The sequence below is a fragment of the Cupressus sempervirens genome, chromosome 9 (assembly GCF_028749045.1).
Source record: "Cupressus sempervirens isolate cs-2001-9-10 chromosome 9, ASM2874904v1, whole genome shotgun sequence".
NCBI classification, from domain to species: domain Eukaryota; kingdom Viridiplantae; phylum Streptophyta; class Pinopsida; order Cupressales; family Cupressaceae; genus Cupressus; species Cupressus sempervirens.
In genome coordinates this window covers 157,984,207-158,011,653 of record NC_143126.1, presented here as the reverse complement: position 1 = coordinate 158,011,653, position 27,447 = coordinate 157,984,207, and the positions used below count along the sequence as shown (strand labels likewise).

The 27,447-nt window shown below is 38.3% G+C and overlaps 1 protein-coding gene across 3 annotated transcripts in view; it reads right to left on the bottom strand.

Moving 5' to 3' along the window:
- Nucleotides 1–27,447, bottom strand: part of LOC149537997 (uncharacterized) — a 71,886-nt gene that overhangs the window by 38,369 nt on the left and 6,070 nt on the right. The window contains exons 3-7 of one of the 3 annotated variants that reach the window (XM_089799388.1): nt 27,185–27,271; nt 26,929–26,985; nt 21,275–21,299; nt 13,263–13,309; nt 13,087–13,159 (exon numbers count right to left, since the gene is read on the bottom strand). In XM_089799388.1, the coding sequence (XP_089655514.1) occupies nt 13,087–13,159; nt 13,263–13,309; nt 21,275–21,299; nt 26,929–26,985; nt 27,185–27,271 (289 nt within the window). Of the gene's footprint in view, nt 1–13,086; nt 13,160–13,262; nt 13,356–21,274; nt 21,300–26,928; nt 26,986–27,184; nt 27,272–27,447 lie in introns of all 3 variants that reach the window. The other 2 variants (XM_089799387.1, XM_089799389.1) reach the window with 2 other exon arrangements.

The following is a 27,447-nucleotide window of genomic DNA, read 5'->3' as shown; positions in this document are numbered from 1 at the left end:
CCTCGAACTAATAAAGTAAATGGATGTTTGGAAAGATCGGAGGACCGGCCTGTTCTGGTTATTCAACCTCAGCAGATTTCAGAGGATGTTAAATACTGGCAGAATCATGCCCTTATGTGCAAATTTTTGGGCCTTCGTCTCTCCTTACCTGTGTTGGATTCGCTCGTCGGGTTTGGAATCCCGTAGGCGATATGGAGATCATTTTGGCAGCGAATAATTATTTTTTGGCTATGGAGATCATTTTGGCAGCGAATAATTATTTTTTGGCTATCTTCTCATGCATGCAGATAGGAATAGGGCATTTGAAGGAGGCCCTTACTTCTTTAACCAGGTGGGGCTTTTCATCAAGCCTTAGCACATGGGCTTCAATTCAGCCGAAGAGATCCCCTCGCGGGTACTTGTGTGGGTTCATTTGCCGAGACTTCTTTTGGAGTTTTGGAGGGAAGATATTCTTCATTCAATCTCATTACTTCTTGGAAAACCTATGGGAGCGGCTACACAAACTCAAGATCATAAGGTAATTTCTTATGCTCGTATTTGTGTAGAGGTTGATTTAACTAAACCATTACCAAATTCTATGGAAGTACACTTGGGATCCTCTTCTTGGATCCAACAGCTAGATTACGAGACTCTCCCTTTTAGATGTCGAATTTGTCATGAATATGGTCATTTGCTCCACAAATGCCCTAGATTTAAGCCCGCTACCTTGGATGCCTTCGGACCTCTTAAGGGGGACAAGGGGAAGGCTCCTACATCTACTGAACTTGCGGATAATAAGGGCTTTACTCAGGTTAAAACCCATAACAAAGGCAAGGGTAAGAAGAGAACCTGGCTAGAGAGACACAATGATGGTACTTTCAACAGATTTGATGTTCTTGAAGACCTGGTACAGGAGGAAGGTATTGTAGTTGAGCTTTCTTCTGGGGATAAGCGTCTACATGTAGTTCAGGAAGAAGGCCAAGGGGGAGGATCAGTTACTGTCTTCAGAGGATCCTTAGGGTGTAAAGATTGATATGGATCTACCTTCTCAGGTTCAGGATACCAGGGATCCCAAGGGGTCACAGGCTCTTATGAGTTCGATTGTGGTGGTTCCAGATCCCCCTGCTCCTAAGGGGGCCTCAAATTTGGCCACGGGCAACAAAGCCCATCCTACTTTAGGTTTACAGCTGAAATCCTTTAAAAAGGGGTCTCTGGAGAAACCGTCAAGGAGTGGCAGAAAGACTGATCAAGAGAAGGTCAAGATTATGGGGGATACTTTGGTTGAGTCTGGGTCTGTGAAATGCATTGATTCCCATTTCTCCCACCCCCATAAATGATTGTTCTATCATGGAATGTTCGGGGGTTGAACAACATCTGTAGACAAAAGGTTATTCGTAGATTAATTGATTCTCAGTTACCTGATGTGGTTTGTATTCAGGAAACTAAGCTTACAGTGGATGGTTTGGCCAGTTGTGCTTCGCATATTTGGCCCCAGGGCAATTGGCAAGGGGTGGGAGCTCGGAACAGTTCAGGGGGGGTTGCTTGCTTCTGGAACCCGAGAAAAGTTCTCCCCTTATGGTGGATTTCTAGTCAATCCTCTATCTCTTTGGTTGCATCCTGTTTGGCGACTGGGGAGAGGTGCCTTCTATCCAATATTTATGCTCCTACTGATATTTCAGGCAAGTCAAATCTTTGGGCTCACATTAGCTGCATTCAAGCCTTAGACCCATTTCTCCCATGGATCTTGGCTAGTGATTTTAACTCTATTACTAGTTTAGATAAAAAACATGGAGGAGTTGCTAGGTTAGGCCCCTCTGCAAATCTTCTCAGGGATATGATAGATTCCTTGAATCTCATTGATGTGAAGCCAACTAATGGTGTCTTTACATGGAATAATAGGAGGTGTGGCATTGAGGCTATCTCAGAAAGGCTCGATAGATTTTTGGTTTCCTGTTATTGGATGAACAACAAGTTGATCACCAATTTAGAAATTCTTGATTGGAGAGGCTCTGATCATTGGCCTATCAAGCTCTCGGTTACTGCTTATGGAGTCACCAAAAACCCTTCTTTTAAATTCCAGTTAATGTGGTTAAGAGATCAGTCTTTGCAGGATCTTATGGTGGATTGGTGGTATGAGGGGATGCTTGCCCATGGGATGGCAATGTTTACTTTTTGTAAGAGGCTTCAGCATGTTAAGTACAGGCTTAAGAAGTGGAATAAACAATGTTTTGGGAACCTACAGGCTCAAAGGATAGCTGCTCAGGCTAAGTTAGACAACATCACTCGGTTGATTCGAGATCAAGGGAGGACCCTTGATCTAAGTGAAGCAGAGTCCTTAGCTCTTAAAGGAATAGAAGAGTGGGAGCTTCGAGAGGAGATCTTTTGGAAGCAAAAATCTCGTGTTGACTGGCTTTAAGAGGGGGATAGGAACACTGCATTCTTTCATAATTCAGTCAAGGCTCGGAGACAAAGGAATTCTTTCTCCTCTTTGATCTCGCCTGAAGGGATTCATCTCTCTTCCAATGTTGATATTTCCAGGGCAGCAATCAACTATTTTTCAAATCTCTTTTCTAAGGAGGATCTTGATGCTAGGAATGAGGAGAGGGCAATCTTGGATTGCATTCTTCACCTGGTCTCTATGGAGATGAATGGGGCCCTCTTACATCCTATTTTGCTATCTGAATTGGAGAAAGTGGTGTTTAACATGAAAAAAGGTAAGGCTCCCGGCCCCGATGGATTTCTGATTGAGTTCTTTTAGGAATTCTAGGAAATAATAAAGTTGGATCTCCTTGAGGTGGTACAAGAATCTCATTGGAATAAGCAGATGCTCAAATCCATGAATTCTACTTTTTCGGCTCTCATACCTAAGCAGGAGGGGGCTAATCAATTGGCTCAATTTAGACCCATTGCACTTTATAATGTTGTCTATAAGATCATCACCAAGCTGATTGCAGAGAGACTTAAGCCTCTCCTCAGTACTCTAATCTCTCCAGAGCAAGGGGGTTTTGTTGAAGGAAAATAAATTTTGGATGGTGTTGTGGTTGCAATGGAAGCTATTCATTCTATGGCTAATTCTAAGGAGAGGGCTATGTTCATGAAGCTTGACATGGCTAAAGCTTATGATCGGGTAAGTTGGGAATTCTTACAGAAAGTTCTCTTGGCATTTGGCTTTGTTGAGGGATGGGTGAATTGGATTCTGAGTTGTGTGACCTCTTCTTCCTTTTCTGTCATTATAAATGGGGAACCATCAGATTTGTTTAGTGCTTCTCGAGGACTTCGGCAAGGGGATCCTCTATCTCCTTATTTATTCATTATCATGGCAGAGGGTCTTGGAAGATTTATTAAATCTCAAGTGGGGCGGGGTCTTATTCAAGGTTGGAGTTGGAAAGTCTCTCTTCCTTCCTATTCTCACCTTCAGTTTGTGGATGATACTAAGCTGATGGGCATGGCCAGAGTTAGTGAAGCTATGAATTTCCGGAGAGCCTTAGACATCTATTTGAAGGCTTCGGGTCAGTGTATTAATGATGACAAATCTTCCATTTTCTTCTTCAATACCCCTCAGCCTATTCAAAACAGGATTGCTAGGATCCTTAGATTTCAGATTGGTTCTCTTCCCCTGATATACCTTGGAGTCCCCTTGGCTTTGGGATCTCAGTATAGACTGTATTGGCAGGGGATCTTGGATAAGTTCCAGAGTAAAGTCAGTCATTAGACTTATAGGTGGCTTTCTTCCGCTGGCAGAGTGGTTCTTAAGACTGTGGTGCAGTCTCTCCCTATTTACAGGTGTTGTGTGCAAGTTCCCCCTTCCACCTATGTGAGGGATTTTGATGCTCTTTCTTGGCAGTTTCTTTGGTCTAGCACCCTTCTCTCATCAAAGTGGAGTTTAGTTAAGTGGGAGTGTGTCTGCAGGCCAAAGCATGTTGGGGGCCTTAGTCTTGGCACTTGTTGTCATGGCCCTAGTTGCTAAGCTGTATTGGAGGTGGTGCAACAATCAGCAATCAGATTGGGCCAAGATTCTTACTCACAAGTATTTTCCTAGTGTTGATAGCTCAGATGTGTTGCGCCTTGCTTTGTTGGGTAAAGGTTCTTGTGTTTGGAATACCCTTAAGAAGGGCACTCGGCTAATTAAGGAAGGCCTCTTTTGGATTTGTAACGGAGGCTCAGATGCTCTATTTTGGCAGGACTCTTGGGATGGCCACCCGCCCATGATCTCTAGCTTTCCCCAACTTCAGCCTCTCTACCACACTTTTACTCTGTTGGCTAGTTTAAGGTGGAGCATTTTAAGACTGTCAAGCATTTGGGTCAGGTGGAGGTGACTTGCTGGAAGGATTCTTAGGAGTGGCCTATCAGTGGTTCTAATGAGGATCGCGCTCTTCTTTCTCATGTGTTGGAGAATAGGTTTTGTAGCTCACTCAAGGGGAGGGATGTTTTGGCTTGCAATGCTAGCCCAAAAGGCAAATTCTCTGTGGCTCAAGGCTATGCTATATTGGACAGGGACCTACATGGTCCAGCTGAAGTGCACTGGTGGAAGAAAGTTTGTAATAACTTTTCTTGGCCCAAATGTAATTTTTTCTTATGGTTGTTGGCCCAGAAGAAATGTCTCACATGGGAGAATCTTCGCAAAAGGGGCTTTCAGGGACCTTCTGTTTGCTTCTTATACTCGCACAATGAAAAGTGTATCTCTCACTTGTTTTTTCTTTGCCCCTTTTCAAAGGAAATATCGCATAGATGGTGGGAGGCTTGGAGTCATGGTTGTATTCATGCCACTTCTCTCATTGACTTTTCGGAAAGCTTGGGCAAACTGCCAGCAAAGACTTCTTTCTTGCAGATTGCCTGGACAGTTGGACCAATTTTTATTCTCTGGAACCTTTGGTTGGAGAGGAATCGCAAGATTTTTTGTGACTTTAAGTTAGATAGCCTTCAGTTGTGGAGGAAGATTATTAGTAGGCTTCAGGAGACTATTTTTGCAAAGTGTGACATGTCCAAAAGTCTAGATCCTGGGGAATAAACTATTGTGAGGAATTTGAACCTAGATGGCAATAATCGGGGATGCACTCTTGGAAAAAGGTCATGCCATGGCAAGCAACGCATTTGTAGGGTTGGGCGATGGACTCCTCCCCTGACTGGGATCTTGAAGATTAATACAGATGGGTCTTCTCGGGGAAATGCTGGTCACGCCGGTATTGGGGCTATAGGTAGAGGTAATGATGGTGGTGCGGTTTTTCTGTTCTCTATTTACAAAGGTCAACACTCTAATAATCTGATGGAGGCCCTTGCTATTAAGATTGTTGTGGAGAGAGGATGCTCTTTAGGCTGGAAAAAGATCATATGTGAGTCTGACTCTCAAATTGTTGTTGATATGCTGAATAACCAAAGTTTGGAGAACATTAATTGGAGATTAGCCTCTTTGGCTAGACAAATTCTAAGTCTATGTAGTTCCTTGGATTCTATCTCCTTTCATCATATCCCTTGCGAATGGAACAGAGTAGTGGACTATTTGGCGAAGTGGGCTTCAGAGAATGTGGATAGTTGGGATATTAGTGGAAGGGATGAGTTACCTTGTGAATATCGTGGGATTTTTGATCAGTTGTTATTGGAAGATAAGAATATGTAGTGTTGTTGTGGGCCTCTGGCCTTTGCTCTGTAATTTGGATTTGATTGAATAAATTTTTACCCCTTTTCCAAAAAAAAAAAAAAAGGCAAAGGCTACCATGTTGCAAGGGATGTGCTCTAGGTAAGAACGTTAAAAGTTCTTTTCATAGCAGTGAAAATAGAGCTAAAGAAATCATAGAATTGATTCATTTTGATATATGTGGTCCCATGTCAGTTGCCTCTCTTAGTGGTTCCCTGTACCATGTTACTTTCATAGAAGATTTTTCTCATAAATATTGGATTTACTTTCTTAAGTCTAAGGAAGCTGATGAAGTGATATATCGGTTCAAAGAGTTCAAAGCACGTGTTGAAAACTTATATAATAAAAGAATTAAGATTTTGATATCATATAATGGGGGAGAATATGTATCTGTTATATTTCATGACTTTTGTATGAAGTTGGGACTAAGAGGGAGTTATGTGTCCCTTATAATCCTCAACAAAATGGTATAGCTGAAAGAAAGAAATGGACAATCGTAGAAGCAGCGAAGGCCTACAAACTTTCTTATGAGTTGAAGCTTGCAAGACAGCAGTTCATATTCAAAATTGAAATCTTCATCAGATTCTAAACGACGACTCCAAAAGAAGTTTTACCAAGGATAACTTTAGTGGCAAATACTAGCCAATTGGCTGATTTCACTCATCGCGAACCCATAATCTGGCTAAAAAATCTACAGTTTTAGGATGGCCATGTCGCCTACACTTCATAAAAATTGGGTTCCATGCATAGGCCAATCACCAATTGTGATACAAAATTATTTGTATTTTGGTGATGACTTCGCCAATATAATCTAATCTTTCCGCATGATAAATTAAATATTTATGCCTTCAATTTCCAAAACTTGTCTTAATCGGTGACCATATTCACCACTATGTGGTCAAGATTTAAGGTTAGGGAACAAGATAAGTATAATATTTTACACGTGTCTCTATTCCAGATCTTTTATATGGAAGATTTTATCCATTTTAGCCCAAAATACATTTAACAATAGGCATGTTTCTCTAATTGGAGACTTTGTGCAAAACCTTGTGTCCTTTAAAATTTTGGTCCAAAATAGAATTTAAGCCATTGATACAGCATCATCCAACGGTTACAAAAAATAAGGTTAGTATATCTTCAATGATATAAAATGAAGTAAGACATCTTACTAAAATACTAAAATTTATTTGAGCTTTCAGGGGTGCTGCCTCTGAAAACCCTTGCGGGATCATTGCCCCTCAACCCTGCCCTGTACTAGGACAGGGAACACACTAGGAGCACTACCCCTAGACTCCACAAGGGCCGCTGCCCCTTGATCCCATCTTGGGGGCATTGTCCCGAAACTCCCATATAATAATTTGGAGTTGGAGGCATTGTCCCCAAACCCCCATATAATAATTTGAGGGAAATTGCAGCGATAAAAGTGGGCAAAATTTAACCTTCAAGTCTGATAATTAATTAGGCTCTATAATGATAGATTTGCCAAGATTTTATAGAATTTTTATACGAATAGAAAAAGAATTCACAAGAACAAATAATCTTTTTTCTTCCAAATGAAAAAAGCTTTTGAGTATAAATTAATTTTTTCTGTCCAAAATAATGTGGGATTCACTAGAATTTATACATTTTCCAGGGAGGGGATTTCTTAAAGTTTTCCCTGGCTTTTACAGGTATTACACTAGACATCAGTTACTTCAGAATTTTTGGTTGCCCTATTTATATTCATGTTCCAAAAGAGAAAAGGTCAAAATTGGAACCTCTCGAGACAAAAGGAATATTTGTTGGCTATAGTGATTCTTCAAAAGTATATAGAATCTACATTCAAGGTCAAAAACAAATTGAAGTCAGCAAGGATGTTTCTTTTGATAAAATTATAGCGCGCAAAAAATCAAGAGAATCTAATACGGAATATGATATAGAAGACTTTGAGCATCCTCAAGATTTAGAAATGATTGATCCAAATCATTTTCAGAGTTTTAGAGGGAGAATTCAGATTTAGAGGATTCAAGTGAACTAGTTGTTCATGTTGATCCTATTGATATTTCAGCAGGTCCCAGTAATACTTCAGCCAATAAGAAAAGACCTTTGTGGGCCAGATATATTATGGAAGAAGCTGAACAATATGCAGCTTCTCCTGGTACTATTACAGAAAGGAAAAGGCCTCATAAGTATGAGGGTTATGTAGCTTTATTGAGTCACGTTATTGCATCTGAACCTTAAAGTGGTGAAGAAGCTTCAAATCACCAAGTATGGAAAGATAAGATGATGGAAGAATATCAGTCAATCATTGAACTGGGACATTGTTCCCAGACCAAAAGGTAAGTCAGTTGTTTTGTCTAAATGGTTGTTTAAAATTAAGCATGCAGCTGATCGAAGTATAGAAAAATATAAAGTCAGATTTGTTGCTAGAGGTTTTTAACAAAAGCAAGGCATATACTGAAGAAACCTTTGCATCAATTGCACATTAAACTTCCATTAGATCTGTCATAGCTATTGCAGTAGTTAAGGGCTGGAAACTTCATCAAATGGGCATGAAAACAACCTTCTTGAATGGGATAATTGAAGACGAAGTATATATTGAGCAGTCAGAGGGTTTTGTTATTCATGATAGGGAGTCTCATGTGTGCAAACTGAAAAAGCCATTGTATGCCCTTAAGCAAGCTCCCCATGCTTGCTATGAAAGAATCGATCACTATCTTCTAAGTTTGAGTTTTCTTAAGAATAATACAGATCTTAATTTATGCTTCAATGTAAAAGATGACAAAATGCTGATTCTTGTGTTTTAGGTTGAGGATTTGTTTCTCACTGGTAATGATGATCTCATTGCAGAATGTAAGGAGTTAGCTTCAAAATTTTCAGTTAAAGATATCGGTTTGCTGCACTATTTCCTTGGGTTTTATGTATGGCAAAGATCAAATGAAATCATATTAAGTCAAGGTAAATATGCAACTGATATTTTGAAAAGATTTAGCATGTTGAGTGTAAGTCTATGATAACTCCTTTGAAGCAAATCTGAAAAAGTTGTATGATGATGCAGCCACTTCAGATTTAGTTGATCCTACTATGTATAAACAGTTAATTGGTTCTTTGATGTCTTTGGTTAACACAAGGTCTGATTTATGTTATGTAGTTAATACATTGAGTCAGTTCATGTGTGAACCAAGGCAAAATCATCTTGTGGCAGCCAAAAACGTATTGAAATTTATATGTGGTGTAGTGGGATATGGATTGAAATAGAGTTCATGTGCAGAGCTGAGCTTACAGGGGTTCTCTGATTCAGATAGGGCAGGGTGTGTGCCTGATAAGAAGAGTACTTCATGATGTTGTTTCAGCCTAGGTTCAGCCATGATTTTTTGGTGCAGCAAAAAACAATCTTGTGTGGCCTAGACTACAGCTGAAGCAGAGTATGTTGCAGCATATATGGCTGCAAAAGAAGTTGTATGGCTTTGTAAATTACTTGTAGAATATTTAGACTGTCTTTAAAACCTATTGTGATCATGTGTGATAACCAGAGATGTGTAAAGCTTTCGGTTAACCCAATTTTTCATGACAACCAAACACGTAAATGCCACTAATTGAGGGATATGGTTCAAAGGAAAGCGATTGAGCTCAAGTATATTTCTATGAACGAGCAGACTGCTTACGTTCTCACCAAGCCACTTACGAGAGTGAAAGTTTAATACTTTTGAGAGAAGCTTGCTATTGTGGAGAATGATGCTCTTGCTGGGAGAGAAATCCCTCGTTAATGAGTTATTCTCTATAAGAGAAGTTCGAGGTGAAATCCTTTATTAATGAGTTTTCCTCTGTGAGAGAAGTTCGAGGTGCAATGATGAATTGTTGATGAATTCTTTTCTACAAGAAAAGTTCGAGGTGCAATCCCTTCTTATTAAGTTATTCTCTACGAGAGAAGTTCCAGGTGAAATCTCTTGTTCCACCCTCTAGGAGTAGCTATGGCGGATCCACCCTCTGGGAGTAGCCATGGTGGAAGTTATGTGTGCAACTCCATGACTAAACTTCTTGTGCTTTTATTTCACCCTCTAGGAATAGCTATGGCAACTATTGTTATGCCGAGATAACAATTTTGATGAGAAAATCTAAGATGAGATTTTTTGTTGACCTGTCATAAGATGACATTGAAGATCTCTTTCTTGCTATGAGAGAGTGTTGAATTAGGTAGCTGCAATAGAGGTCATATATCTCTGTTAAATGATGACAGTTTTCAATCTGCAATTTTGCTATGTCTACTGTGCCGGAGACTTATTAATCATTGTTGATGATTAATATCTGCTCCTCTATTATTTGTGTGTGACATGTGTGACTCATAGTCTTGTTGGCATCGTGTTGTATTTCTCATGATGTGGACGCTACGTGCTTGTTGACATGACGTCGCTAGCAGTGGAGACTTTCTCGAACGTGAATCAGTTTGATATTGCTTTGGCTCAACTATGATTGTATTTATGAGTCAACAGTTTTTCTATTCACGTCAACCCATTTAATCCGAGCATCATTGTAATATATATGGCATCAGTTCATACTTGCGGGCATCAATCATTTCTAACTACTCTTTTTCTTGCGGGCAGTTCATTTTTGGAGTGCAAATGATATTCTCAAGTTGGAGTCTTATCTCATTAATTCAGCATTATTATATAAAGAGCATGCAATTTTGAAAGTGAAGATTCATATATTGTATGGTTCCTATCTTTTATATATCTGTTTTGAGAAGTAGCAAGAATCTTTCAAGTTTGGTGTAGATTTATCAGGATATTTATCTAAGATAATTTTGTAAGTATCCTGGTGTCTCTTTGATGATTCTTTTGTTACATAAGCTCTAATAATTGTTTGATCAGTGACCATTGAAGTCATAAAAGGAGAAGAATTTGTGTAATTCTTTTTTAAAAATCTAATAAAGGAACTATCTTGTGGTGGGCCGGGTTGTTTCCCTCAGTCGGGAGGGTTTTTCCCAGGATAAAATTCTCTGTCATTTATTTTCTGAGTATTTGATAAATTGCGGCAATCATATTTACTTCTAGTTCAAATTCAACACTAAGACTAGACTAGGCTCGAACTCAGGAGGGTGACTCGACTTCAGATTTGGGACTCGATGATAATGTACAAACTTGACCAAGTAAAAACCCAAGAAATTTAGAGGTTTTTTAAGAATTTAAAATTTGTTTTATGCACCCTTTATTAAATAGATCTTAAAGACACAATAACATCATCAAATAGAAGCTAAATTGGTCAAATCACAAGTATACATCAATCATATAAGTATAAACACAAATTGTAGCTTAAGGAAACAACACACTTGGCATATAAATATTGTCAAATGTATACAAAACTCATTGAATATGAAATCCACGACAGTAAATATTCCAACCAAATATCAAAACAACTCCAAGTCTATAGGTCAACTGCTCAAAGGAGCATGAATCCTTCCTACGAAGGCGTCAAAAGGCGGGTCCTAGATGATCTCACAGCCATATTATTTTTTAAACTATGAATATGCAGAGGTTTGCAAGAAGGGATATGTATAATGTTTTATGATCATAATTCATCATTGGCCTTTTATTTGGTTAGACATGTAGTTTGATAGGGGTTTAGGGAAAAACCAAAACAAGGTTGAGGGTAGAAGCCCTTGTCGGAGTTAGAGGGTGAGAGAGAGAGGTAGAGAGATAGGTCTACATCTTGTGTGTTTGTGTGTCTGGAGGGGGGCCAGGGGGAGGACAGAGATAGAGATAGAGAGGAGGGGGGATAAAAGAAAAGTGATAGGGAGAGAGATAGATTAAGAGATCAAGGCAAATAGAGTAAGATTGGGGTCCCATGGAAGAAGAATTCCTAAAAAAATAGAGTTGGAACTGCTTGATATTTTTTAGGAATATTTTATATCTAGCAGTCTCATGAATTATGCAGTCTACTTCAGTTCAAAAATTTAAGCTCAAAAATTTCAGGAAGCTGGTGGTCTCATGAAAATAAGACCAAGGCAAGTAATCTCATGAAAATAGAGATAGAAGGGGGGTATAAAAGAAAAGTGATAGGGAGAGAGATAGGTTAAGAGTTCACGGCAAATAGAGTAAGGTTTGGGTTCCATGGAAGGGAGCTTCCTAAAAAAATAGAGTTGGAGCCGCCTACTATATTTTAGGAATATTTTATATCTAGCGGTTTCATGAATTATGTGGTTTGATTCTGTTAAAAATTTAAGCTTCAAAATTTCAAGAAGTTGGTGGTTTCATGAAAATAATAACTTCTATCTTCTCTATTTTGTGCATAAAATAACTAAAAAAATAATTTCCTTCAAAATGCAAAATTTTGAAATTAACGAGTGACGAAAAGCATTCCTAAGTTGGTGAGGCAATTTCTAGCCCCACCCCCTTTTCACTCACTCGCTAAAAAGTAGGTGCTCCTATTTTTGAGGATAAGATTCCAAATGATCCCATAGCAAAATATATTTTTGTTAATAGGAACACCCTCTTCCTCAAAATAGAGCTTACTTAAGCAGCCCTCATTGGACCCCTGCCTAAGATTGAGAAAGCGAGAGAGCTGATAGGAGATTTGACTAAGCTTGAAAATTTATAAGATCTTCTAAAACCTAAAATTTGCATTGTAAATCCTTGAGATCCGAAACTACTCTAAAACATCCTAACGACTTGAATGTTATTTTTCATGTATATATTCGATTGAAGAAATGAGAACAACTTGAAGACAAAGATGGGAGTTAAATATTACATTTCATGTATATTTTGGGGTCATAAATCGAAAAAGCATTAAATTTTTGAAAATTAAACAAAAAGATTCAATTTGGCCAAGTTTAAACATTGTGACTCACTCGCACTTAGTCTAGCAACTCACCTAGACTCAATTAAGTCCCCCAGACTCGTTGAAGCTCATCCAGCTCAAGTCTCAGTAAGTCTTGGAACTATGCCTTTTATTGATGGATTAACATATCCATTGAGAGGTTCGATTACTACTCTCAATCCACCACCTCTATTAGAAGCCATCAAAAAAGGCTAGAGGCGTAGAGGCTTCTACCTCTAGATGCCAACTTCAGTCTAAGGGGTTAGCTCATAATAAGGACAACAAACAATTCCAATGGGAATCACATCAACCACAAAATGATTTAAAACTATCAAAGGTTTTCTTGTAGGGATTCTTCTTATAAATATTAAAAAGCTGGCTAACTTTTGATATCCAAAAAAAGACTGATACATTTGAGGTGTTTCAGTCTTATCTTTGCTATAAATGTCTTTTGTACTCTTATTAGGCTTCTATGTATCTCTTAGATCTCAAAATCAATTATGTAGCTTGCCCCTGTTTCTGCCTTCTCACTTGAAGAGAGCTTTTGTACCATGATCTTTGTATATTATAGTTATCTTTCATCTAGAAAAAGAAGTTTGATAAACTTGGACAAAAGAAGAACCCCATGTTTATTATTGCAAAAGAATAACTTGCTGGGAGCAAAGCTAAGATAATGAGCTGACCATCAGTGCACGAAAGCTCTGGATTCATGTCACGATTAGCTTTCACTACTCGGGTATAAACCAAGGCACCAATCTGGCTGACAAAAGAAGCTGTTAGTAAAATGTAAGGAGCAAAAAGAGGACATGCTCAAACTGCAAAAGAAGAAACAACCTAATAGATTATATAAACAGCGCACCTCAAACTTTGGTATATTCCTTCTTGTTCCACCTTCAAATGCGAGAACTGGTAAAAAAGCCAACATGGGCCCCTTTATGTCTACTAGGAAGTTCTGAAATCACATTATAGTAATACAGAATGTAGAATATGGCTTAATGATAAAAGGTTCAAAATACCATTTTAAAAACATATTGAAAAAAAATGCAAATTGAACAGAAATATGAGTGCAGGTGATTTAATGGCGAACATATGTAAAGCACTGACTATGTTAATAAAATGTGAAGCTTATTAGGAAGCACACATTTACCCAGGTGACTTGTATTAGACCTTTATTTAAGAAAAAATTGGACTGGTTGGAAGAGAACAGTTTTTGAATGTCAACAAATTTAATTATCAGCCATAGCCTATAATTTTGGAATCCGACTATGTTGCCATTTGACCGGTTCATAAATATTTTAAGACTAAAATGTCTGAAATTAAGAGGATGTGAGGCTAGGCAAGGTGTCATTTATTGTGTCCCTTTTTGTAATCAAACATAATTGTTTGAAAATCATCTTCTTTAAGAATTATTATATAGTCTTTATCCCATGCAAAAAATAAGCTGACACATTCACATTTTTCCCACATGATGAACATTTGATCATCACTAGTAAGGATTTGTTCTAAATTTGTAGGAAAGCAATTTCATAGTTAATGTTCTCAAGCTTGCATGGAAAATATTGCACTCCAAACAAAGTAATGCATGAATATATACTACAGCACTGTATCTCCTGATTTAGTAGTAATAAATCTGCCAAAGAGAAAAAATATTTGCAATAATAAACTGAATAACATGAACCTCACACTTTCATGTTTACATACATTACAAATCCAGTTTCTGAGAATGCCTATATACAATGCAAGAAACTGTAACAAAACCACATACTAATCATATTGTAACAAAAAAAGGATACTCTGGACTGGTCTTTGTAAAATGTCTTCTTTATTTTGAGTTACAAATTCACTACAATGATTTCAAAAGAAAAAAAACTTTGATGCTTATCCAGATACACAGATTCTGACCCCAAATACTCAATGCTTCATATCAGAAATGTGGCCCCTTCTTTTACCCCATATAGAAATGCACATCAGGAGACTCAAGATGACATTTCCAAGAATCTGTGTCCTCTCAATGTGTCTTTGGAAAATCCACAAACTTACAATGGAGGTTCCTTAAACATGACATTAATAATTTAATTGTCTTGATGGGTTCTTAAAATGCCAATACACCGTTGATGAGTAAAACGAACTAAGGAAAAAACATAAATAGGCATAGTCTAGTTTTTTCATGAAAAAAAGAAAAAAAAAATCTGTAGCAGGAAAATTTCTTACGAAGGCCAAAAGTGGCATTCCTAAATAGATAAGACAAATGATGCTTTAAAAAGTTCAAGCGCAGAAGTTTTATCAAGTGACTGAATTGAGTCCCTCTATAAATAATCAGTAGGTAATCAGAGCCTATATTAGATAATATTAATTTAATTGTCGGATTCATTCTCGAGGAACTTAAACGATTATATTGCAGGAGGAAATTGGAACTCGTCTATTAGCCTAATGAATTTTTAAATATGGAAAACAAGGAAATAGCAAATTTACTTAGCAAGTTGGCTAAGGACTAGCATTAGTTCAAGAGTATATTTAAAACGTTTGCTCCTTCCTTTAATGGAGTTGATATAGTTATTAGACAAAACAGAATGAGCAATTCATTAATGTAATTAAATTAGATAATTTAGTTATCTTTAGCTTTAGGCCTTGTCTTACAAACTTGACCTCCTTCAGTCGAATAGAAAACCCTAATGGCAGCATCTCGAATCTCCCTCAAGGGTGTCTTGCATAGGACACCTACACCTCTGAGTACAACCTCCATTGGAGGGTGTGCAGAATATACTCCCACCACACCTAACCACATTTTCCATATTCCTTGCCTTCAAGGCTCCATGCTTGTAGTGATATTGCATGTACAACACCATGTGCACACAATATAAGGTCTTGTATAAGACCTTCTCGAATATCCCTTGAGGTTGTCTTGCATAAGACACCTATGCCTCTGCGGGCAACCTCCATTGGAGGGTGTGCAGAAAGGATTCCACCACACCCAACCACATTTTCCCCATCCCTTGCCTTCAAGGCCACATGCTTGTAGTGACATTGCATGTAAAATGTCATTAGGTGCACACAATATTATCATGCCAATTATGATATAAGGTAAAAATTATGTGTTCCAAAAAACAATTGTGTCTTATGTCCATGTACACTTGTTAAAATGTGGGCAGATAATGATGATTCATTAGATCATTCATTCAGTAGAAATAATTTTTAGCAACTGTTCTCTCCATTACAATAAAGTCATTTCATTCATGTCAATGGCAATTTTAGTAATGCATTGGCTACGACAGATTCTGTTGGTTGAGCCTTGCTTGAAGCTCTTTAACTAAAATAAGGCATTTGATCATCTCAAGGCAAAGGAGAAAAAAGTGGAAGGAAACGATACATTAGAGAGCTTAAATTTGATCCTCGGGCTTTAGAGACAAAGACACAGAGGGTATGTTGTGTGCCAAGACACAAACCATATTTTTAATTTACTTGTATGGCATAAATAACCTATTTTTCTATGACAGCTCATAACTTGTGTAATTCTAGCTAGAAATTTCAGAACCTACCTCTTAAAATATTGTAATGAGTACTAGTTGGTAAATACTAGTATAAATATTTTTATGACACCATAGGCAGAATACCAACTTGGTTTTATCCTCAAGGTTTGCCTATAGATGAAATATTTTCCACCTTATTTAATCATGAGTGTATATATCAAAGAATCAAAACTCGGAATCGGATCGCAATCAGCAAGGCTGATTCGACTCGTGAACCGAACATGAATCGGCAAAGTGAAAAAACCCTTGAGATTTTAATGATATAAAGCTTCTTTCATGCACCCTTTATTGAATATAACTTTAACACACTCTAACATCATCAAATAGAAGCTAAGCCCAACATACATAAACAATAAATCCATCACATGCGTAAAAAAATTGGTGAATTTTTACCAAATTGATGATTTTTGGGGCCGAGTTTGCCAATTTTTGGCAATGTCAAAAATCGCCAAGTTAGGTGATTTCTGAGAAAACATTGCCGAGACAAGTTATCAAATTCGAAAAAATTGTCTGGGCTTGTTCGAATCACCAAATCGCCTAAATCACATGAATCACTGCAATTTTTGGTTCTCTATTATACACACACATTATAAAAATCTTGAGAAGTACTTCCTCTATCTTTTGGGTTTCTAGGGGCAATCCTACATTCTGGGTATCCAAGGGCTCCATTGATTTTTATCTTCTACATAGTTGTGTCTCTTGGTTTTGTAGGCATGCTACATAGTCATGTCTCTAAATTGAGCAATAGCTCTTGGAGTAGTTCATGGAGACAAATCATAAAATGAAATAAGCTAATTCTATCAACAAGCCAAAGGGAGGTTAAAAAAATGATGTAACAGGCATGTAGCTAGCAATGTAGCCCAATTTTGGGGGGTCTTGATAATAATGGTTATTGGTTAGGTCCATAAAAGCAAAATCAACAAACTTATAATGAGTAGTAGTTTTGTTTTTGGCAAAAGTGGCACCACTAATTTAATATTATAATAACACTACTTCAAGGTTCATGAGGAAAAGAGTTAGCAACAAAACCCTCAATCCTTGCCAAATACAAAAGATTACATAGTCAGGAGGCCAATAAGAATACCCATAAGAATAGGTAGCAAGTATACAAATCACAATGAGCAAAAGAGTATAGTGGGATCTATGAAAATGCCCTTATAACTTGGGCAACAAACAGAACATTAAAAAACATCCCACCAACTTACCATCCTTAAGGCTATAAAATTTGAAGCTATTACACATACCCCATACTAAACATTGTGATGTAATTACAAACCAATTCATATAGAAGAGATATGTGATATGACATGTGAAGATTGCCCTCAGTCCAAATGATCGTGATGGTAAAATCAGAGTGCTCCTGGAGTTCGAACTAGGAATCAGTCACAGGTTAGTTGTCTAAGTCAAACCAAGTTGCATTGCATTGTGGTAGAAGGCCCAAAAAATCAGTTGCAAGAAAATATAAAAAACCACAACTGGTTACTTCAACACTGAACCGAAGTGCAGAACCAAAGTCTATAGGGGGGTGTGATGTCATGAACACAAAATGAATGGCTTTGCTAATAAAACAATGGGCAAGTTTCGAGTAAATCATTGCAGTTGTCACCATTTCTGCCCAGTGCAAAATGGACATACTAGGGGCAAAAACCATTGTAAAATGGAGATTGTCCTGGCAGCAAAATTCGATGTTGACTAAGAGATTGCAAGTAACCATCCTTATGACAAAACATTATCTCAGGGGCCGACTTATTCTTCCATGAGGGTCATGGGGCACGAATCAGCAGCATCAACTATTTTCATACTGGAGAAAGCCTCAGTGAATTCATCTATAGCATTATTTTGGGGAGTCAATACACCAACAAAGCCACCAATCGAGTATACTGAAACAGGGGACGCCACACAAGCTTGAGGATGGAAAACGTCGGCATCAAGAACACAAGAGTCACAAGATGGAACCCCTATAAGCAAAAGGTTGAACATGGAATTCATGGCCAAGAATGGCTAGAATGGCTCGAAGCTTGGCAAAAATAATACTGCAAATCTCGAAGGAAAACTCCCAACACATTTTTTGCATTGCAAATTGGAAAGGGTGCATATGTCGAGTTTGGATGGCTCGTTGCATACCGTCCAAGATATACATAAATTCCCACTTATCCTTCAGGGGTTCCCATGGGAAAATGCCTGCAACCGATGCACTACCATTCCAAAGATCATATTGTTTCACAAGCTCCAATAGGTCAATACTGACCCTGATTTGAGGGAAAATTGTTAAATTGATAATATCTTCAAGGACCACCCAATACTAAACAATGTCCATGATATGAGACAAGAAAATGGAGACCAATTGCGATGGAAATATGAGTTTTTTTCAAAATGGAGCAATCACTTCCTCACCAATAATACATTTGATGGCCTTGAAGCAGAATGGACAAGAAGGTGATAATGCTTGGGCAAGATGGATATTCGAAATCGGGTCCTCAAACAACCTTTCCCACGCAGCAAATTGGAGCCAGATTCTAAAGTTTCTTGGGCAGATATCCATATTTGGAAAAGGAGCTAAAAGACAAGTAAATGCAACTGTTACAATGAAGTAATGTATATAAAGAAGCTCACACAGATCGGCAACGAAGTGTAAGGGGAATTGATTTAAGCATGACTCACTGTGATTGTACATAACTGGTTGAAGTATCACGCCGCAGTGAAAAAAAATATACCCACGTCCCAGCCTTCATTAAGCATTTATATAGTAAAAAGAGAATTTATGATTTGAGATGTACTATGTGAGTACGAGCTCCATCGTAATCATGGAAGGGTATGTGAATTAAATGACTTCATCTTATGTCACCACCACAAATTCCCAATGTACTTGCAACAAAATATTTGGGGATCATAACATGTGTAGGGATAATAATTGAACACATTAAAAGTGACCAAAAGTACAAAAATGGGAATAAGCAACCAGTCACAAAACTAACATATAGGTGTAATTAACTGGTCACAATTCTAACATATGGGTGAAATCAATCGATCTCAATTCTGACATGCGGGTGTAATCAACTAGTCACAGAACTGCCAAATTCTATTGTCCTTTTGATAGGAAAAATGAATTGCTCTGACATACGCAAGTTCAACAGTAAAAGTTGGATGAGTCAACACATCCAAAAGGACAACTAATATCCAAACCCATTTTGTCCATTTTTATAGCTGCTTAAAGGCGAGCATATTTGGAATAGGCCACACTTGATATTGTCGAGTCTAAGGGTATGTTGTCACATCCAATGTTTGAAAGAGCATTAGCCAATCCATTTCCTTCACGAAGCATATGAGAGAAGGAAATGGAGGGATATGAATCAATTAAGACCCAAGCATAGTGGAGGATGTATGCATTTGTCCAACTCCCGGACAACCTGTTAATTCAAGCTTGCATGGCAACCACTAAGTCACCTTCAATATGGAGATCCTCGATCTTCATTTTCTTCGCCAAGGACAAACCTTAAAGCAGGGCATGAGCTTCTGCCATGTTATTTGTTCCTGGATGAATTGCCTAAGCCATAAAGGAAATTAAAACCCCTCTATGATCCCTCAGACAAACGCCAATTCTAGACACACCAAGGTTGCCATGCGAACACCCATCAAAGTTTAATTTGATGACATTTCCAATCAGGGGGGACCACTTCACATCAAGCCTATGCTTATCTTTTTGGTAAATAATCCTGTTGATTTGGTTTGAAGGAGAGGGGAGGCCTTCCCAACTATTAGCTAGTGCAATATCCCAAGCAGTGATAACAAGATGCTCCTTACTAGATCTAGCATTAGTAACAGCTATCTCTACAATTGATGATTCTATGGATTTCAAGACAGATCCAATTGGAGCCCAAACATTTTTGAAGATGTGATTGTTTCTTTCCCACCAAATTGCCCATACAACTGTTCCTGCTGTACATTTCCATATGCATGAATAGAAAGAATGAAGAAAAAAATTAGCCCACTTTGAAATAGGTCCCATAATGTTGCCAATAATGGCATACAAATATTGATTTTCTGGAGGATATGGAGCAAGCATTGTTGTGCAAACTCACACTGCAAGGGAAGGTGATCAATCGTTTCCACCACTAAGTTGCATAGAACACATTGGAAAGGTTGCACTATATTCATTTTATACAGTTTACCACTTGTTAGTATGCTACGTTGCAGTGCTAACAATGCAAAGCATCCTGCTTTGGGCAGGACTGAAGCATTCCAATAGAATTTGAATGCTCTGCACTAGGGCCTATCTTCTTTCATTTTCATGGCAACCTTATAACCCATCTTGATTGAATATCTCCCATCTTTTGCTGGAGCCCACATGACAAAATCTTGCTGATTTGACATATAAACTGTCCTCTCCCTTAGTAGGGATCGATAGGAAGTTTTATTTTCTTCAGATATTGGTAGGAGACAAGGATCTTTCCAAACTGCCTTCCCAGGAATCAAAGATCTTGATGCACTCATCTTCCAAAGGAGAGGACGAGGATAGTGGAGGGAAGCCATTCCATGAGTCTTCCCAAAATAATGTTCTCTCACCATTGCTTACTTTCCATGTGATGTCTTTAGTTACCAATTCTCTCGAGGATCTTGGGAATCAAGATACTTTTGTTGAATAATTTGACACCATTTATTTTGAGGGTGCTCATATAACTACCATAAAAGCTTCCCACCAAAGGCCATGTTCTTTTGGTTAAATCTTGAAGACCAACCCCGCCTTTGTTGAAATTGTAGCATCAGTTGGATATATGTTATCTGATTATGACTCAAGATGTGTTTCACAGACTAACATATGGATGCATATATATATGTATATATATAGTCATACATTGTTCTGATCGATTGTCATATTGGTTCGATCTGATTAGATCAATATTGTTATGCTGGTAATCATTATATACTTCAGATTGCAAACTGATAGGGGGATCGGGTGACTAAGGATACACAGTCACACGATCCTTGGATCTCATTATTGTTCTAACTGTTATCATCAACCACAAATAAATGTAATCTGAGATCACTGATTGTAATCAGGAGCATATCCTATGGTATCACCAATCAAAATCAGTCACTATGATAATGGTCGACAATTATAATCAGTCACTATGATAATGGTTGACAATTTTAGTCAGTTGCTATTTGTTAACTATGATCACTGTTGGTTATTATTTGTTAGGGTCATCTATTGTATAGACATGACCCTACGGGCCCAAAGGGCACGTAGAGTCAGGTCTATACAATCAGAAATGACCATTCAACACTATATATATATTGAAAGAGCAGATCGATGGAAGGACATCACAACAACACATGTTATTACCTTCAATCTGCAAACACACATTCACCTGCAACATATAATAGAAGTCAGTATTGTTTGCTTGGAGATTCAGAATCAAGGAAAACATCAAGATCATAAAGCATTGTATGTATCTCTGCAACTATTGCTTGAGAGAAGATTTTGTAACCATTTACATTCATAGTGAATCAGTCATTAGAACTGGAAAATAAAACCCTACCTCAGATCCACATTCCTTAACAGGCTTCCTGTTTATCATATGCCATTTCCTGAAGAGAAATTAATGGAATCTTGGTTTCCCTTTTCATGTTACTAGTCCATAAGAAACCCTTAAAATTTCTTAATCTAAGTAATAATTCCAATAGTAGCTTGAAGCACAGAGAAATAGTAATTCGGGATAGCAGAGAGGACTGACTTAATAAGTAGTATTTTTCCTGAAAGCGACAACTATCTAACCTTCCAATCAACTGTACGCTGCCTGATTCTATCAATAACTGACTTCCAGTACAAGGCTTTGTTAGAACCCATGAAAAAGGGAATGCCAAGATATGTAGAGGGAAGGATATCCCTTGAAAAATTGAGAATTCTGTTAGCTCTAGTGGAGATATCAGCATTCATATTAAAGAAAAAAATCTTAGATTTTGGAACATTAATTTTCTGACCTGAAAATGCAGCGTAGATGTCCAAAACTACTTTAATTTGACTTGCCTCTGAGATGTTTGCATATCCAAATAAGAGAGTATCATCTGGAACAATGAATGGGTAGCTGATAAGCTTGTTCTCTCAATTTTAACAACTCAGGAACCTTGGTTGTGCCAAGATGTAATGATTCTGCTGAGAGTTTCAACCATAAGTATAAAAAGTGATGCAGATAATGGATCTCCTTGTCTGACTCCTTGAGATGATTTAAAATAACCAGCAGGTGTTCCATAAATAATTACTGAAAAGTAAGCTCCAGATATACATTGCCTTCATCCATGTACACCATTTCTCGGCAAACCCGAATTTCCTTAAAAATCTTAAATGAGAAAAGACCAATTCAATCGATCATAAGCCTTCATCATATCTAATTTGATCACAAAAGCTGGAAGTTCATTTTCATTTATAGAATGAAGGGCTTCATGGGCTAGAAGTACACCTTCCATAGTTTCCTTACCAGGAACAAAACCACCTTGCTCGGGGGAAATAATGCACATCAAAATAGGTTGCAGCCTCATATAGATGGACTTTGTGAAAATCTTATAGATAGTATTGCAAAGAGAAATGGGCCTGTAGTTAGCAAAAGATTGGGGATCTCTAGTCTTCGGGATGATTGCAATATTAGTGGAGTTGAAGTGTTTGAGCATAGCCACATTTGTTCTAGCCTCTTCCAAAGCTAACAACAGATCCCAGCAATTGACATCTGAACCAGGAGCTTTGTCCAGAGGGAGAGAAGAAACAACTCCATGGATTTCCCCCATTGAGAAAGGGGCCAATAATGACTCATTATCTTGTTGGGAGACTAGTGACGGGATAGCATCAATCAGTGCTTGCAACTTATCCTCATCTTGTGAAGGACACAGGGGAGGGTCTAGCAGGCTTTGAAAGAATCTGACCCCTTCATGCTGGATACCCACAGGATCCTAGATGACTGTTTCAAACTCAGCATCTTTAATAGTGAATATAGTGTTGGCCGCTCTACAATTTTTAGCTGAAGCATGGAAGAATTTTATGTTTCTGTCCACCTCTTTCAGCCATAGTTCACGGGACTTTTGTCGCCAACATTCCTCCTCTTTATTACAGAGTTCAGTCCATTCTTCTTGTTTCTCTTTCTGCCTTGCAAAGGTGAGAGGATCTAACCCATGCCTGATAACATGCTCATTGATGTCTTCCAGCTCCTTTTTAACCACCTCTTTTCAAATAAAAACATTCTTGAAAACCTTTATGTTCCAAACTTAATTTGCTTTTTTACATACCGTATTTTTTTGTGGAATTGGAACATTTTTGTGCCTTCTTCCAGAGAAGCACTTTCCCACCATTGCCTGAGAGGCAAGCAACATGGGTGCATAAACCACATACTTCCAAATTTGAAAGAAGGTTTGTGCAAAGGGAGATCTGAGGAAGCAATTTTGGAGATTTCTAACTGAACCGAGAAGTGATCTGACCCTGGAAATGACAAGATAACAGAGGTGATTGAAAAGTCTTGTGAGACAAGAAATCAAGCCATTCTCTCTGCTATCTGAGAGGAGATGTGCCTGTTGTTCCAAGTGAAAATTCCATTGGATGGGGAAGGATCAAAGAGGTTGTTGGCCTGTATGAATGAATCAAATTCTTCCATGGCTTTTGCAGGAGTTATGATCCCTCCTTTCTTCTCTGCAGAGTTTCTAATAGCATTAAAATCTCCCCCCGTGATAAAATGTTGTTCAAGCCTTAGTTGAATGATAGATGAAATGTTGTCCTAGAGTTTCTTCTTATCCAATGTGTAAGTCCGACCATCTATGTTAATGACAGAGAATGAAACATCAAAATGTTTGAAGTTGAGAAGTTGCCAGCCCAAACCTTGGTTTACCAGGTTGCCAACAATTGACTTGGGATTCCAGAAACTAGTGCAACCACCAAAGGCACTCGAGCTTTGGAGGTGTGCTGATTGCCAGTTAGGCCACTTTGCCACTGAGTTCCGATAGGAAGCATCTGATAATTTTGTCTCCTGCAGTAGAACAATATCACCATGAGAGCTATCAAGAAGATTCTTGACCCTCCCTCTCTTCTCACAGGCATTTATTCCTCTGGCATTCCATGTTATGATCTTCATACCTTGCGAGGAGAACCCCTAGTTCTCCTTGTGACTCTTTTTAAGGAACTAGTTTGCTTGGACAAATTAGAGTAAATGTCCATTACCACTACAGCCTGAGTATGCTTAAGTTCTATTGCATTTCTTAAGTTTTCTTCTAAAAGTAGATTGAACACCTGCTGCAATCTCCTCCCTGGCTTTTGCGCTTTTAGACTTACTGCCTCTGGTCTTGGGGAAGAGATGTGAGGTTCTACAAAAACCGGAGACTGGTGGAGAGATAAAGTTTGTGAGAAGCCAAAATTAGATGCTTGCTTTCCCTCTCCCTCTAAAGATTCTTGATGAAGACTTGTTTCCTCTAAATTCTTCTGAAATAAAGGATCATTTTGAGACAAGGGAAGGAATGGCAAATCCTTAGGGGTCTTGCAAGACCTCATTGGGCAACTATCATATTGAGTTTGTCGAGCCCCATTTGACAGGTTGTCCTTGAGAGCCATGTCTGCCTCCGAGCTCCTGAGATCTAACTGCTTATCTGATCTTGTACAACCCGGTGACGGACTAATGGGGGAAGCAATGAAAGCTGACTCTCCAAACATTTCATCTTGGGCAATGAGATCATACTGCTCAGAAGCAACATACCCAACCAATGCATTAGCTAGATCCATTAATTCATGTTCAGACTTTGCACCCACAGTGATATCATTTACAGGATTTGAAGCCCATGTGATCAAACTATCTATTGGAGCATTGTGAAACTTGATGTGTTGTGTGATGCCTTCTTGGAGATCCTTATTGCAGTAGTGTGTTTCTGACAAAGGACTAGACTCACCTTGGAAAGAGTCAGTTGAGGAGACATGCCCCTTGAAATGAATTACTAGGTCAATCCAAGTTGTAACTCTAATGTTAAAGACTTTGTCTGCAAATGCCATGAGATAAAATTGATCCTTGAAGCTGAAGGATATGCTAATAATGATTTAACGAAAGCATTTAGGACTCGGATTCCTGTTTACGGTGTAATCCTTGAAGGACATAAAATGGTCTTGGCCCTCGCTCTCTGCCTCATAAGATTCAGTTTATTGAACACCAACTTCTGCTAGGACAAGTGGTTTTAAAGTCTCTGTATTGAAGGCTTCCACTTCCACCTCTTGTTGCAGGAGAGTATGATAAACCAATGGTTCATTTCAGTCCCAGAGACTGGCCTTCTGTAGAGGTATGGCTATCCCCATTAGAAACCTCTAGAACATTATTAGTCTCCTCTTGAGAAATAACTTCCTTATTTATAAGACTTAGTACTCTGCTATCCGACTGTTGATCATTAATAGTCTGTGAGACAATAGCATGAGCGGTCGGTTGGGCTGAAATTGTAGCATCTTGAACATCCTCCAGAACTACATGTGTCTCCTTGATTGATGCTAAATCTTGAGTTTCCCTGTTTGTATCTTGAAGTCTTTCCTAGAGAGTGTATTGAGTCATTGTTTGATGGAAACCCACCCTGAGGAGAACCTCATCTACTCTAGTAAGTGAATGCTCTCTCCTTGCCTCATTTTGCAGTTTGAGATTTGGTAGGGTCTAAGCAATAGTCCTCACATACCATTAAGGAGTCATGTGGAAGGCCCCTGCAATCAATGTTATAATGGCCTAGGGATGAGGAATGAGAGTGGATTGTCTGAGCGTCTTGAACAGTTTTGTTGCACCCACGAGACCCAATGAGATTGGACTCTGATCTCAGAAGGGATTGGTTGCAATGTCTTAAGTAGTAGACACACCCGGATTGGCAACCGAACATTTTCAAAGGGAATGAGATCATGCTAAACAAATATGCCCATCTTATCAGCCAGGATCTCGACAATCTCAGGATCTCTATATTCCAAGGGTAAACCAGGCAATGTGATCCAATAGGGCATAAAACCACAAGTATTGAGGTCTGGTTTGAAGTTAGGAATATAAGCTAGAGTAACAATACCATAATCTAAGCAGAACCAACCTTTGAATTTGTGGACTGAATCTCTAAATGAGCCTGAATACAAAAGAACAGTTAAAAAAATTTGGTTCCATCTCCCAGAATATTACCTCTTTCGAACCTTCCTAGTTGAGTAAGACCTATTCCCTGATATCCTCTGATTTAATAGGGTTTTCCAAGATTTTGCAAGAAGAGTCATCTTCCTGAGGAATGAGATATGGGGCGAAATCATGCTTTCTGGAAGAGTAAGCTCCAGGTGGCCAAAGTGGTGCATATTTTCCACCTGTTGAGGACTCGACGACATTGTTGAATGCTTTTTCCGCCAGATCTGTTTCGTTTGCTTTTGGTAAATACCAGTACAAACATTTTTATGACACCATAGGCAGAATACCAACTTGGTTTTATCCTCAAGGTTTTCCTATAGATGAAATATTTTCCACCTTATGTAATCAGAAGTGTGCGTGTGTGTGCATCTTGAGAATTACTTCCTCTATCTTTTGGGTTTCTAGGGGCAATCCTACATTCTGGGTCTCTAGGGGCCTCCATTGATTTTTATCTTCTACATAGATGTGTCTCTTGTTTTTGTAGGCAGGCTACATAGTCATGTCTCTAAATTGAGCCATAGCTCTTAGAGCAGATCATTGAGACAAATCATAAAATGAAATAAGCTAATCCTATCAACAAGCCAAAGGGAGGTTAAAAAAATGATGTAACAGGCATGTAGTTGGCAATGAAGCCCAATTTTGGGGGGCTTAGATAACAATGGTTATTGGTTAGGTCCATAAAAGCAAAAGCAACAAAATCAACTCTTGTTCATATTGTAAACTTGTGTGATAAGTTCAGTATGGGGCATTACATGAGGAAAGCATTCTTAAATTCATGGTATAAATTCCAAAGCACATGTAAGTGCACAAAGCTAAGTTCTAGATATGATCTGTCAAAAATACTTACATCAGCCCTGCTATCAACTACAATGCCCATGATTTTGTCTTCCACACATGGTGTATACTGCCAAATGCATAAAAAGAAAGAATTCAACAGTTAGCCAACCACTATATTTGACATTCAATAACTCTGTCTTCATTTCTGTCTGTATTTGACAATTTTGGTTGAAAAAAGGCTCAGAAAAATAGCAATCAGATCATTATCCAAACATATTTCCTTTAAATCATCATCTATCTAAATCATATTTCTTTAAATGACTCACTCTCTTGTGTGATCCTTCGACCCAATATTTGTTTGGTTTTGTGTACCTAAGCCTCCCAACTTTTGTCACAGTGACATGATCAAAGTCCTGAAAATCAAAATGCCAAATAAAATCATGAAAAAAAAATCATTCTAATCAAAACAAAGTACATGACAAGTGAATAACTTAAAAAAGAAATTAGTGCAGGATACTCCAATCTACCATCAAATAGTCTCCATAACCATGGGCCATGATAAACAAAAACCCCAAAAATAGAAAATAGT